The 14,498-nt window shown below is 33.0% G+C and overlaps 1 protein-coding gene across 3 annotated transcripts in view; it reads right to left on the reverse strand.

Moving 5' to 3' along the window:
* Positions 1–335: 335 nt before the first annotated feature.
* LOC127716291 (kelch-like protein 3) overlaps positions 336–14,498 on the reverse strand; it is a 37,810-nt gene continuing 23,647 nt past the window's right edge. For all 3 annotated transcript variants that reach the window (XM_052222452.1, XM_052222450.1, XM_052222451.1), the window contains exons 6-12: positions 13,624–14,219; positions 12,037–12,262; positions 10,128–10,235; positions 8,452–8,628; positions 7,378–7,457; positions 5,822–5,999; positions 336–2,634 (exon numbers count right to left, since the gene is read on the reverse strand). In XM_052222452.1, coding sequence (XP_052078412.1) covers positions 2,453–2,634; positions 5,822–5,999; positions 7,378–7,457; positions 8,452–8,628; positions 10,128–10,235; positions 12,037–12,262; positions 13,624–14,219 — 1,547 coding nt within the window. In that variant the 3' untranslated portion in view covers positions 336–2,452. The remainder of the gene's footprint in view (positions 2,635–5,821; positions 6,000–7,377; positions 7,458–8,451; positions 8,629–10,127; positions 10,236–12,036; positions 12,263–13,623; positions 14,220–14,498) is intronic.

Genomic DNA, 14,498 nt, shown 5'->3' on the forward strand with positions numbered 1-14,498 from the left:
CGACCTTTGGCTGGAAAACTGGCAATCATTGTCAGTTAAGATCAAAGTTGAACATAGATAGACTTGTGGGATGATAGTCTACCAGCACCTGTATCAACTGATATAGTTTCCATGGACACATTACATGTTTTTACAATAACTTTCCAGGTCAGACTTCGGCATGTCAGAAATACATGTGCCCTTCACAAAGTTTCTATACACCATCATGTACCACTTGCAGTGAGTGACAAAACATTTTAACTTTAATATTGGTATACATATACTATTAATTGCATGCTTCAAAGTCATTACTTTGTATTAGTTATCCAGTTGAAATTATACAAAATAAAAATACAAAAGATTCAGACAATTTATTTTATAAATATTGTATCACATAATTCATTTCCAACATGAAACTAACAAAAGTAAGCAACTTGTTTTAATCTATACAATTCTTGAAAATGACAACATAGAGAAATGGGACAACAAATTTAACATGAGCAAAAATGATCTACAAAATGTATCACAGTCAGCTTTCCACAACCTCTGTATTTCATTATACCTTCTTAGTCAAGATTCCCATGAAAACATTTCAGTCAGTTTTGACATGGTTTGAAATTAGTCAATTTCAGATACAAACACAAACATTGTGTGCCTGTACCAAGTCAAGCTATCTGGAAGATGTGTTGTTCGTTGTTGTTATAGTTTTGTGCGTATGCCTATCTGTCAGCATAGTCAGTGTTGGTATGGTCAGTTGTACTGTGCAATATTTTTGTTAATTTCTGGTTTACTTCTTATGGTATTATACATCAACAAGAAGTCAACTAGAAACATGAAACAATTTTACAGTGCTCTGACTCTGCTGAAGGTTACCCTTTACTGAATGATCTTACTTCATATGAAATCTTTCCTTACCAACATATTACAATGCTATAAGATTTGCCCTTATAGGATTTTATGATATTCAACAAACCATATGGTATAAGTGGGTACAATTTCTTTCTTTAAATTCCTAATAGAGAAAATCAGTATCTTGGGTTGCTGTCTCATATACTTAAACCCTCAAACTCCTTTAATTCATGTGTAAAACTAACAAAATGTTAATGTTTTCTAAATTAAATCAGTAACATCTTCTTCAACTTTGTTTCTAGTCACTGTCAGTAATGACATGGGAAGAAGTACCCAATATAAAAAATAAGGAGATGTGGTATGATTGCCAATGAGACAACTATCCACCAAAGTTCAAATGAAGTGGATGTAAGCAATTAAAGGCAACTGTACAGCCTTCAACAATGAGAAAAACCCATACGGTATGGTCGGCTATAAAAGGCCCTGACATGATAAGTATGAAACAATCCCAAGTCTTGTATGCAAAAACCAGAATGATCTTATTCATATGAAGGAGTACTCATGGTCCATTCCATTGTGTGAAATATCTTATTGGTAATTTTAATCTGCCTTTTGCTCTATAATAAGATTGATGTGTATCCATGTATGATATTTCTGCATTATATGTTCTCATTTAAGAAACCTAAATGTGAGGTGACAAGTAGAAAACATGAATGATGGAAAAATGGAAAGAAGAATTAACTATAGGCAATAGTATACTGTATTTTCATTATTCAAAAGTTGTCAAATTTCTTTGGCAAACTGTTTAAAAATACTTACGCAATAAAAACATGAACAAAACATGTAAAATTCAATGTTTTAAATGTAAGAACATGATAAATAAATTATTTCTTCCAAAGAAAAAAAATATGACCTTTAAACTTTATGTACAATAATCGACATTTAACTAGATAACATTATATTATACATCTCATACACCTTTTTACCTCTGAGCAAAATGTAATGTTTGTTACAAGTCATGTCTTTATCAGAAAATGTTTAAGTTAAATTTTAAAAAACCCACATTAAATATAAAAATAAGAAGATGTGATATAATTGACAATGATACAACTTTCCGACAGAGACCATATGACATAAATGTTAGCAACTTTAGGTCATCATATATATAAGGCCTTCAACATGATGAGGCATAAAACCCATAATCTATGTTTAATACAGAGTGGCAAAAGATACCAAAAGGGATATTTAAACTCATAAGTGGAAGACAAAATTACAACACCATGGCAAAAAACATAAAAATAAAGAAAAGGCAAATAACAGTCTACCAGTTTTGGTGGGGGTTTGTCTTGCTCAGTCTTTAGTTTTCTATGTTGTGTTTTTACAACATAGAAAACTAAAGACTGAGCAAGGCAAACTCCACCAAAACTGGTATCTAGTGCTTGAAACAATGTTGAGTATAGGAAATGATGAGAAAAATAGTTTGCAAATTCAGAATTTTTCTGGCGAGAAATGACTTGTAACAAAAATATTCTACTCCTTTTCATAACAAAAGTTTCATCACAATCGTAAAATTTTCATTAAAGTGGAAACAGAATTGCATTCATCATATACTTTCCAAGAAATATCATGTCTGCTGTGTTCCCATAGCAACAGCTGTGAACCTACATCTTCCATAGGGCAGAGTTAAGGATGCCATAACTTTCCATTTATCATCAGTAGTGTCATAACTTTCAATGTTAGAGTAGAATGAGTTCCCTCCATCATTACCACCAAGCACAAATATCTGATTGTTAAATGCTGTTACTCCTACAACAAATTAATGAATGTGTTACTACTATAATCAATTTGAAAAAAAATAAATTCAAAGAGTTTTTGTGATGTTTTTATCATTATTAAAACTGCAATGAAATCAGTTTCACAACAAAAAAAAACTTGCATTTTAAATTTTGATAGCACAGTGGGATGTTACTAAAATATCAATAATTAAAACTCTTATGTTTGATTATTGTTTAAATATCTAATAAAAATGCAACAATATCTCAATTTACAGTATCAATCTTATGTACAATTTGGAGTTTAGTATGGCGTTCATTATCACTGAACTAGTATATATATTTGTTTAGGGGCCAGCTGAAGGACGCCTCCGGGTGAGGGAATTTCTCGCTGCATTGAAGACCTGTTGGTGACCTTCTGCTGTTGTCTGTTCTATGGTCGGGTTGTTGTCTCTTTGACACATTCCCCATTTCCATTCTCAATTTTACTCATAAATTTGCATGATCTGAAACACATTGTTTCATTTTTTTAACATCTAATGTAAGCTGGTTGGTGTTCACAAACATAAAAATTTACTGTGTGTTTGATATTTCATGTTTCTAACTGATCAGTCTATAATTTGTTCTGTTCAACTGGATGTGGATATAAAAATTGAGAAACAAGAGTGCACATTCTGAAATGTCTTGCCTGTTTTATTGAAAATTCCAAAATTTTGTCTTGTAAGTCTGTGAGATAAACATATTACTACAAGAGTCACAAACAATTATTGTTATCAATGAACCACAAAAATCAGGTTAAATTCACTTCAAATCAACTCAAATAGAATAAATAAAATGCTTCGCTGGGCACAGCTTGATACGACCTCAGAGGTCGAACCCTGAACAGTTGGGGCAAGTATGGACACTACATTCAAGCTTGATGCAGCTCTGGATTTGGATTGTGATTAAATATTTGACATAGCATAGGTTTCTGACACAGAATGAATGTGGTCGAAAAACTGAAAAATTTGAAATTGGACTTATACCTATCATGGCCCAATTTCCAAAATCTAAATGCACGGTTAGATTCAGCATATCAAAGAATCCCAAGAATTCATTTTTTTTTAATTCAAACAAAGTTTAATTTTTGGACCCTTTGGACATCAATGTGGACCAATTTGATAAAGGGGCCCAAAATCCAAAATCTAAATACATTGTTAGATTCAGCATATCAAAGAAGCACATATTTTCAATTTTTGTTGAAATCAAACAAAGTATCCAGTTGAACAGAACTGGATAACTTTTTTAAATAAATTTTTCAAAATATCTAATAAATAAATATTTAAATCCCGATTTAGACCAACTGAAAACTTGGCCCGAAATCAAAAATCTAAAATATATGCTTAGATTCAGTTTAGCAAAGAACCCCTTTAATTCATTTTTTCATAAAATCAAAAGATTTTTAATTTTGGACTATGTGAACCAATTTGAAAACTGGTCCCAAAATCAAAATTTTAAAATACACAGTTAGATTCAGCATGTCAAAGAACCCAAAGAATTAAATTTTTTTTAAAATTCAACAAAGTATAATTTTGGGCCTTAATGTGGACCAATTTGACACGACGGGTGCCACATGTGGAGCAGGATCTGCTTACCCTTCCGGAGCACCTGAGATCACCCCCAGTTTTTGGTGGGGTTCGTGTTGCTTAGTCTTTAGTTTTCTATGTTGTGTCATCTGTACTATTATTTGTCTGTTTGTCTTTTTATTTTTGGCCATGGCGTCGTCAGTTTTTTTTTGGATCTATGAGTTTGACAGTCCCTCTGGTATCTTTCGTACCTCTTTTGAAAGAAGGCCCTAAAATTAAAATCTAAATACATGCTTAGATTCGGCATATCAAAGAACACCAATAATTCAATATTTGATGAAATCAAACAAAGTTTAATTTTGGACCATTGTACCAATTCAAATACGGAGCCCAAAATCTAAAATCTAAATACATGGTTAGATACAGCATATCAAAGAACCAAATGAATTCACGACTTTGAATTAAACCCCATTGAAACTGCTAATGATATAAGCAATTTATACAAAGTATTACAAAAGAATTATTTTTGGTCCCTTTTAACTAAACCATTAAGGTCATAACCCCTAAAATCAATCCCAAACTTTATTTTATGATATAACACCTTGCAGCACAATTAAATAGCAATAAATAGACTTATACTCAAGTTATTGACAGAAAAGTTTTTTGGCCCCTTTTCGGCCCCTAATTATTAAACAGTTTGGACCATGACCCCCCAAAAATCAATCAAAACTTTCCTTATGAAGTATAGAACCTTGTGGTAAAATTTCATAGAGATCCATACTCTTATACACAAATCATTGTCCTGAAACATGAAAAATGCTTCTTTTTGGCCCCTTTTTGGCCCCTAATTACAAAACAGCTACAACAATAACCCCAAAAATAAATCCAAACCTTCCTATTGTGGTATGGAACCTTGTGCTAAAATTTAATAGAGATCCATGCACTTATACTCGTTATTGTCTGTGAACCAGACAAATAATTGTTTTTGTTAGGCCCTTTTTGGCCCCTTATTCCTAATCAGCTATGAAAATAACCCCCAAAATTAATCCCAACTTCCTAATTGTGGTGTGGAACCTTGTGCTAAAATTTAATAGAGATATATACACTTATACCCAAGTTATTGTCTTAAAACCAGACAAATAATTGTTTTTGGCCCCTTTCTGGCCCCTAATTACAAAACAGCTAGGACAATAACCCCCAAAATCAATCCCAACTCTCTTAATGTGGTATGGAACCTTGTGCTAAAGTTTCATACAGATCCATACACTTATACTATAAAGTTATTGTCTGCGAACCAATTTATTTTCTATGAACCAGTAAAACTGACCTTTTTTGGCCCCTAATTACAAAACCGCTAGGACAATACCCTCCAAAAACAATCCCAACCATCCTTTAGTGGTATGGAACCTTGTGCTAAAATTTCACAGAGATCCATGCACTTATACTCAAGTTATTGTCTGCAAACCAAAATGTCTTCAGACGCAGACGCAGACAACACCATAACATAATACGAACGCGATAAATTTGCATTCGTATGAAATCTGACAGTATCACGAAAACTAAATGCTGAACCATGAAAACTTGACCAGCAAATCATCACTATACCTTTTGTTATGGATCAAATATAATCTAAGTCATTGGAAAAAGACTTCTCACCTGGATCAAACCTGGACTCCATCATGGGAGAAAGATTTGTCCATACATCTGTGTCCGGATCATAACATTCTAGATCTTTACTGGAATACACCCCTTCTGTTATCCCTCCTACAGCATATATCTTTCCTTTCAAAGTAACCAGTCCACTTACTGCTCTCGAGAATGACATGTTTTTTAACTGAAATATAAATTACATACAATTTTGATGTTTTTTAACAATTCAGTCTTGAACTCAAACAGTATATAAATATACAATAGTATATAATTTTTTTGTCAATTTGTAATTGAATATGATATCTTGAATGAATCAAAGCTGGAGAGTGCTACAAAGGCAATTGCCGCCAAGTCAATGTTTTTGTGATTTATACTTGTTTTCATCCTTATATAAAAGAATTACACCATGTGCAGCGGACAGGGTACTATATTTATCAGATTGAGAAATTGATTTTAACTACCATTCATAATGCAATTAATAGATCAATTGTTTACTTACGGCCATTATAATCACAATTTAATGAAGTAAAACATTTTTCTTGCACAACCTTGGGCCAAACATAAAAATATGTTTGTTTGCAGTTTTACAAGCTATCTGAGCAGTCTTTTTGCAGTACCGACCTTGCAACATAAAAGTAACCAGAAATGTCATTTGCAATCATTTGGAAAACAACAGCCTCGCCATATATTAATGTTATAACTATGAAATGATACTTTTTGTATTATTATATTTTATAATATAACCACAATGGAATAAATACTTAAAGTATAGACCATACGTCTTTACAAGGTATGGACGATATGTTTTTACAAGGTATGGACGATATATGTCTTATGAAAGATGAGGCAGTATGGCCGACACATCCTATGGACGACGTGGAAGTATGGCCGTCCCATCTCGAAAGTTATCATTAAACGGTCCGATGAACAATTGATGGGAAGGTAAGAAAAACCGAGGTTGAAACGAGTAATCGACCATTACTTTAAATCAATTCTGGAACTGACCCGATGTTCCGGATTGCGTCGATAGAAGTATTAAAAATAATTTCTTCAAATTAAAAGCAATAAAATTTTCACAGTCGGGTGGATTTTCGAGGGTCAGTCGGTAAACTGCAAACAAACAATATTTTTATTTAAGCCTTGATTGAAAGCATGTAGCAATTTAATGGATTCTTTGTTTCATATAAGCAGTTGTTGTTACATTTAATTATCAGTATATTAATTATCAAACATGGCATGTACAAAAAAAATAGTCATTTTTAGCGTTTGGCATACTGAATTATAGGCCTGGTGTGTTTTAACATTTCTCACTGTTGGTAATTTTCAAGTTGAAAGTTTTTCCTAGGTATAACTCTTCAGTATGCAAATTTTTTTAACATTGAGCTTTATAGATTTCTTTTGTGTTTTTCTGATATTGGGTAACCAATGTATATCAAACATCTAGCTCCTAGTAGTTATACTCCAAAAAATATCTACAGCTGATGCTTAACCTGTGATTTGATTATATAAAGGGAAGCAACTCATTGATGTAATCTATGCTTGACAATAAAAATAAATCTTACATTTTCCCAGACATCACAGACAGGATTATATCTGATAAAAGCATCCACCATTGAGGAGTTTCCTGGATCTATATCACCTCCTAGGTAGAAAAAAAAAATAAAAGCTATAGTAACTTTGGGTGTCTATATTTATATAACTATCATAAGCGCAAGGGAGTGAGGATTCATTTCTTACGTGGGTACCTGCAGTTTTGAAGGGTGGAGGGGGAGGTTATAAATCTCTATACTAATGTAAAAAAGAAATCATTCAATTTAAGGCATTTTGGCGAAATATTTTAATAAATCAAAATTCCTTGAAATACTGTTATCTTCTTTGGCAACTAAAGAGTGTAACTTCACAAGTATGCTTTAATACGAGGTAATAAAATGGCTGCTTCCCTTAGTTACAGATAGATTGAGAATTCAATGCTGGTCTTTCAAAATCAGATCCTTTGTTACAAAATAATTAGATTTCACTTTAATGCAAGTCATGTTTGAGTTTTCATTCATTTTCATCCAATCTAACGCAAAAAATTTCAACACTATTCAGATACTTCACTTGCAGTTACTTTGGTTTTGATAAGTCTTGTTATCATGGTCATAGAAATAAAGTTATTATATTTGAAAAACAACTTCAGGAAAATTATAACTACAGTTTATTTTTTTTATTACTACATGTTTGATAGTATAGAAATAATTAAGGAATGACTGTAATATTTTTTCTGTCTATGAAGAAATAACTTCAAAAATATGGTGCACACTGAATAACCCGCGTAGCGTGTTATTTTAAAGTGTGCACCACATTTTTTATGTTATTTCGAATAGACAGAAAAAATATTACAGACATTTCTTATAATTTAATTCTTAATTCCATTTTAAACCGGATTAAATCATGAAAAAACGTTGATGACGTCAAGGTCACACGACAAAATTATGTCTATGAGCTGATCAACAAAACAACGTCAGCCAATCGGGAGACGCGTTACATCCAAAATTAAATTATTAATAAATGACTTTAAATGGTTTGTTTGCCATTCAGATGAGTATTCCTTACAGTACTACAAAACTATCAACTACGTTCCTTGACTAACATACCAGCTGCATATAAGAATCCATTCAGACCAACAGCAAAAATTCTTGATGTAGGTTGGGCCAATGAGGCTACAAACGACCACTTGTTGGTCTTAGGACAGTACCTTTCTACAGTGGACAATCTTGATGTCCCATCGAATCCACCAATGGCATAAATATAACCATCTAATGCAGCCATACCTACAATATATATGCATAACATATTATTCCAATGCATGTAAATATTGGTCGTGAAATTTTAAGACTATCCCACATGACATGAAACAAAATTTCATATTCCTGGATGCCCACAGGAAATATGATTTTCTTGGGTGCACAAATCGTCATATCTCTCTTAGGCAATGAAAATAAGGTTAATGCCATATATTCAAAATCATTTCCGTAAAATTTTATCAACTTTTCTCATTTAAATTGGGTGACTGTTATCAAATATCTGTGTTGCTGATGACAATGTATGTGTTTCACTTGTAGTAACCACTAGCTCTTTCTTTTTTCATCTTTTGTGAAAAAAAGTGAATTTAACTTATCACTAAATTAGCCAACTACATGAGCAACACCACGTCTGCCATGTGTGGAGCAGAAAGTACCTTCCTTCTGGTGTTCCGGAGTTCCCCCCTTGGGTTCATGTTGCTCAATCTTTGCTTTTCTGTGTAATGTTCTGTTATTGTTGTCTTTTGGTTGTTTTTAATTTTTGCCAATGTGTTTGTCTATCTTTAGTGGTATTTTTAGTCTATTTTCAATATTCCAACTACTTACATGTAAAGGCAGATTTTTTTTATTCTTATTTATGAATTTAACTGATCACTTACCATTAAAGTAACTTTCTTACAACCTGTACCTGGACTCAAAAAAGTCATTGCTTTAAGTTAAGGATTTAATAGTGCTTTTCTAGATATTATTGCAATAAAACAGTTGCCAAAATCAATCTTAGAATCTTATCTGTGAATGTATGTTTTTATATCTTTATAACACTATCACCCTAAAGAAAAAAGATGAACAAAGAAATTCCAAAACATTGCACAGAATGAACAACAATAAAATGAGTGGTTTTATTCCTGGCATTCCTATTTTAGCTGCAAAACTGATATTTCTATTCATATATAAAATATCTCCTTTCCATCCCCCAAATATACTTTAAGATTTAATGTTTTTTAATTTTTGCTTGGTTGATTTTTTTCACACATTCATGTTTGGAGATAAAAATTTTCATTTCAAAATTCTTATTTTTAACTTTTGTTGTAAATGGTAGCTTGACCTTCTTAAAGGAAAGGCGATAGATACCAAAGGGACATTCAAACTCATAAGTCTCAAACAAACTGACAACACCATGGCTAATATGATATGCATTTCAAAGTGATTCATATGTATTTTTATTCAAATCTAACTTGATAATATTATTCTATGCTACCAGTGCTATAAAATAAAATTTAAATAGTACAACAAAATTTTGTCATCCGGGTTTTTATGATGCATCTTTGATCCACTTACCAAACTTTGCCCAAGGAGTTTTAATGCTTCAACCTTGATCCAATTGCCAAAAACTTGTCATTGAATATTCAATGATGCTACTTAATCTTCTTACCAAAATTTGCCTGTGGACTTTTCAATGATGCCACATTAATCCACTTACCAAACTTTGTCTGTTTGGATATTTAATGATGCAACCTTGAACCACTTACCAAACTTTGCCCTTGGAGTATTTAATGAAGCCACCTTGATCCACTTATCTAGATATCTCTCATATCTCATGACATTGTTGACAACAACCTTCTCTTTGTTACAACCACCTAAAATATAGCAAAGAACTCTGGGTAAATTGGTACCACAACCACCTAAAATATAGCAAAGAACTCTGGGTAAATTGGTACCACAACCACCTAAAATATAGCAAAGAACTCTGGGTAAATTGGTCCCACAACCACCTAAAATATAGCAAAGAACTCTGGGTAAATTGGTCCCGAAACCACCTAAAATATAGCTGGGTAAGTTGGTCCCACAACCACCTCAAATATAGCAAATAACTCTGGGTAAATTGGTCCAAAGACCACCTAAAATATCGCAAAGAACTCTAGGTAAATTGGTCCCACAACCACCTAAAGTATTGCAAAGAACTCTGGGTAAATTGGTCCCACAACCACCTTAAATACAACAAAGAACTCTGGGTAAATTGGTCCCACTACCACCTAAAATACAACAAAGAACTCTGGGTAAATAGGTCCCACAACCACCTAAAGTATAGCAAAGAATTTGACTTATGGTCTTGCATCCACTAGCCCTGAAATAAAGCAAACAAGTGAAACTGCGAGCTACTGCTCACTGATGATACCCCCGCCCAATTATTTCAGTAAACAGGAAGTTGTTGAGTGATGAATCTGAAAAAACGCATCACACTGTATAGCTGACTTATATAAACCCTGAAACCAAATTTCAGAAATCCTTGTATTGTAGTTCCTGAGAAAAATGTGACGAAAATTTTTAACTTGGCTATCATGTGTAAAATGATACATGTGTTCGTTAATCAGGAAGTTGTTGAGTGATGAATCTGAAAACACATCACACGGTATAGCTGACTTATATAAACCCTAAAACCAAATTTCAGAAATCCTTGTAATGTAGTTCCTGAGAAAGATGCGACTAAAATATTCATGGGACGGACAGACGGACTGACGGACGGACTGAAGGATGGAATGACTGACGGACAGACAGAGGTAAAACAGTATACCCCCACTTTTTTAAAGCTGGGGTATAAAAATACCCAGTAATGACCAAATATCACCTTGAAAGTTTTACCAAGTTATTGATGTCTAAATACAACTAACACAACAGGCTGTTCCTTAATGTTAAAGAAGCCAACAATGATGGAATGTAGCATAGCTATGTCAAATTCCACAACATTTATAGCAGGATATACAAAAATGACAAAGCTTTAAATATTGTGTTGATGGGTTACCATCTGATTCATATACTAGGCTTTTGGTTTTTTCATATGTGTGTACTGACTTTGTGCCATGATTTCATAGACATTAATCTTTATTTCCCATTATTTGCTACCTTTAGGAGTTAGAAGCTTAAGAAAGACCATTCCTATCACAGTCATATTTAAAATATTCAGGTAGTGTAAACCAGCATAATAAGTTAGAAATGTCCATATCACATTAGAACACTTTTATCCTAAATGTGCATTTGAATTGTTTTACATTTGTCATTCCTTGGCTTTTCATAGCTGTCTTTGCGGTATGGGTTTTCCTAATTGTTGATGGCTGTATGTTGACCTATAGTTGTTAACCTCTATGTCATTTGGTCTCTGTTAGAGAGTTGTCTCATTGTCAATCATACTACATCTTATTTTCATATGTAGATTTCTAATATTTACCACTGGACTTCAAACACGCATCAATGAATTATAAAGTGGCAAATATATGATATACCATAAACCACCCATGCTCAAATATCTTGGGATGGAATAAATCTCCTTATGATTTCATGATGTTGTGTCTTCTAATTTTGTGAATAAAATTTCAGTGTAGAATTTAAACTGAAGTGAATGGTGCCAATGTTACTATATCTTTATTTATTTCATGAAAGTACCAGCTATATAAAGATGCATGTCTTCTGACACTACTGAACAGTGGTGACACCTGGAAAATGGTAGATCTTTAAGTTTCATCCAAGTTCCGTTTTCAAGATTATATCCCTCAACACAGTTAAGATAGTTCCTGTTGTAGATTTCTCCTCCTGTAATATAAACAATTGTCTCCACTGCCATACATCTCCTAGGAACTACTCGGGGAGAAGACATTTCCATTCTACGATCCTACAATAGAATGTGTACTATAAATAAACAATTCTTTCCAATGCCATACATCTCCTGAAAACTATTCAAGGAGAAGACATTTCCATTCTACGATCCTAAAATAGAATGTTTGCTTTACTTAAACAATGGTTTCCACTGCCATACATCTCCTGGGAACTACCTGGGGAGAAGACATCTCCATTCGACGATCCTACAATATAATGTTTGCTTCAATTAAACAATTGTCTCCAATGCCATACATCTCCTTGAAATCACTCAGGGAGAAGATTGATTGATTACTGGTTGCTTAAAGTCCAGTGTCATCAGGGAGAAGAAATCCTCATCTATCATCCTAAAATTAATTAAACAAAGGTGGCTATTGCCATACATCTCCTGGGAATTATTCGGGGAGAAGACTTCGCCATTCTACAATCTTACTATAGAATGTTTACTATAAATAAACAATTGTATTTACTGCCATACATCTCATGGGAATAACTTGGGAAATAGACATCTACATTTTAAAATCCTAAAATAGAAGTCAAATTTTAATAAACCATGGTCTACACTGCCATACATTTACTGGAAAACTCTGGGAGAAGACATATCTATTCTATGATCCTAAAATAAAATGTGTACTATTAAAAAACAATGGTCTCCTCTGCCATACATCTCATGGAAATAACTACTTAAGTGTTAAAATGAATATGCATGCATCCCTCAGTTAAAGTTAATTTTGTACAAGACTGTATAAACAGCAAGGAAGAAATGCAAGGCTGGCTGGAAATTTCCATTATATGATGATAAGACAATTAAGGCAATTCATAACACTCATAAATTTAGGGACTGTTACAAGAAGCCTAGAGTTGTCCGGTATATTTTTTGCTCCCTTGAGTTGGCAGGTTGCTTTCTCATTCAGCCTGACCAATGCCATGTCAGGAAACATACGCACAAATATAATGTGACAAGAATTTAAAATGCAAATTCTAATTAATTCAATATGAATCATCATGATCCCATCACAAATATAAAAACATAGCAAAAAGTTTTAAATTCACAGTACTGATGTCCAACATTCGGAAGTTCTCGGATATTACAATAATTTTCAATTTGGTAGATATATCCTAAGTAGAATGCAACCATTCACCATTTGAGTATCTGATTGACATTTTGCATTTTCCTTACTTGAACACAAAATTGAAAGTAACATTACACCACTGGATACTTAATCATTGTCAAAGGACATTGTTTGACAATGACAATGTTCTGTCGATGCTTTTACAAATATAAACGAAAATATAATTAATAGTTTCTGAAACTTTTAATTGTTTCCAGATTTTTTTATTGCTAAATGGCCATATGTAAAAAGAATGTTTTAATACCTTTAAAATGTGATACTTCATTGCCTCATCAAGAAACTTTCTACACCCTGGAGCCATCATTAACAGCTCCTCTGTATCCAGTTTATCAAACAGGAAGTAGGGACTAACCAATGGCAGACGGACAAACTGTAAAACATCAGATAATTCTGCAATTCTCCGTTTCTGATCATGTTTCACCCATTTGAGAACTGCATCTAAAACAATTTCCTCTGAACAAACATATAAGTCATCTTTACTAATGAATTCAATCAATTTTTCTTTCGGCAGAAGTAAAATTTCTTCGTGTTTCGCTACATCAGTAAAATGCTCAATGACATAAACTCGAGCCTTTTCGCTCAGTTCTACACAAATGTGTGCTTCTGCAAAACAATGTATCCCCAGACAATTGCTAGGGTCCATCTCACCTTCCAGGAAATTACAGCAGGCTTGTATAATGGTATTGATTTGTACCAGATTAGCAGCCGATAGTAACTGTTGGGCATTTTCTTGTGTAATAGAAATATCAGCTGTGTAAGCGAAATCTATCAACTGCTCCATGATATCTGGTGAAATACCATCAATACGGACTTCTCTCTCATGGCTTTCTCTCATCTCCCCTGTAATGAAATGATACAGTAACTAGCTATAGAGTCAAACTATCTTAATAGCTTAAATAATCAGAATCTGAAACCACCATTTATATGTAAGTTACAAATGTACATCATTTACATTGCATATGAATAAAACAATGTATTTTTGACATTTAATTTTGTACAGCTGTCATCTCCATTGCTTTTTTTAAGCATATGTCCATATCTTTTTTTTTAGGTATTTTAATATAATTAGTAAGAATGTTTAAATATACATGAGGTTTTTTACTACAAGAAGCTTTTACT

This window comes from Mytilus californianus, unplaced genomic scaffold (genome assembly GCF_021869535.1).
Source record: "Mytilus californianus isolate M0D057914Y unplaced genomic scaffold, xbMytCali1.0.p SCAF_9, whole genome shotgun sequence".
In the NCBI taxonomy this organism is placed as follows: Eukaryota; Metazoa; Mollusca; class Bivalvia; order Mytilida; family Mytilidae; genus Mytilus; species Mytilus californianus.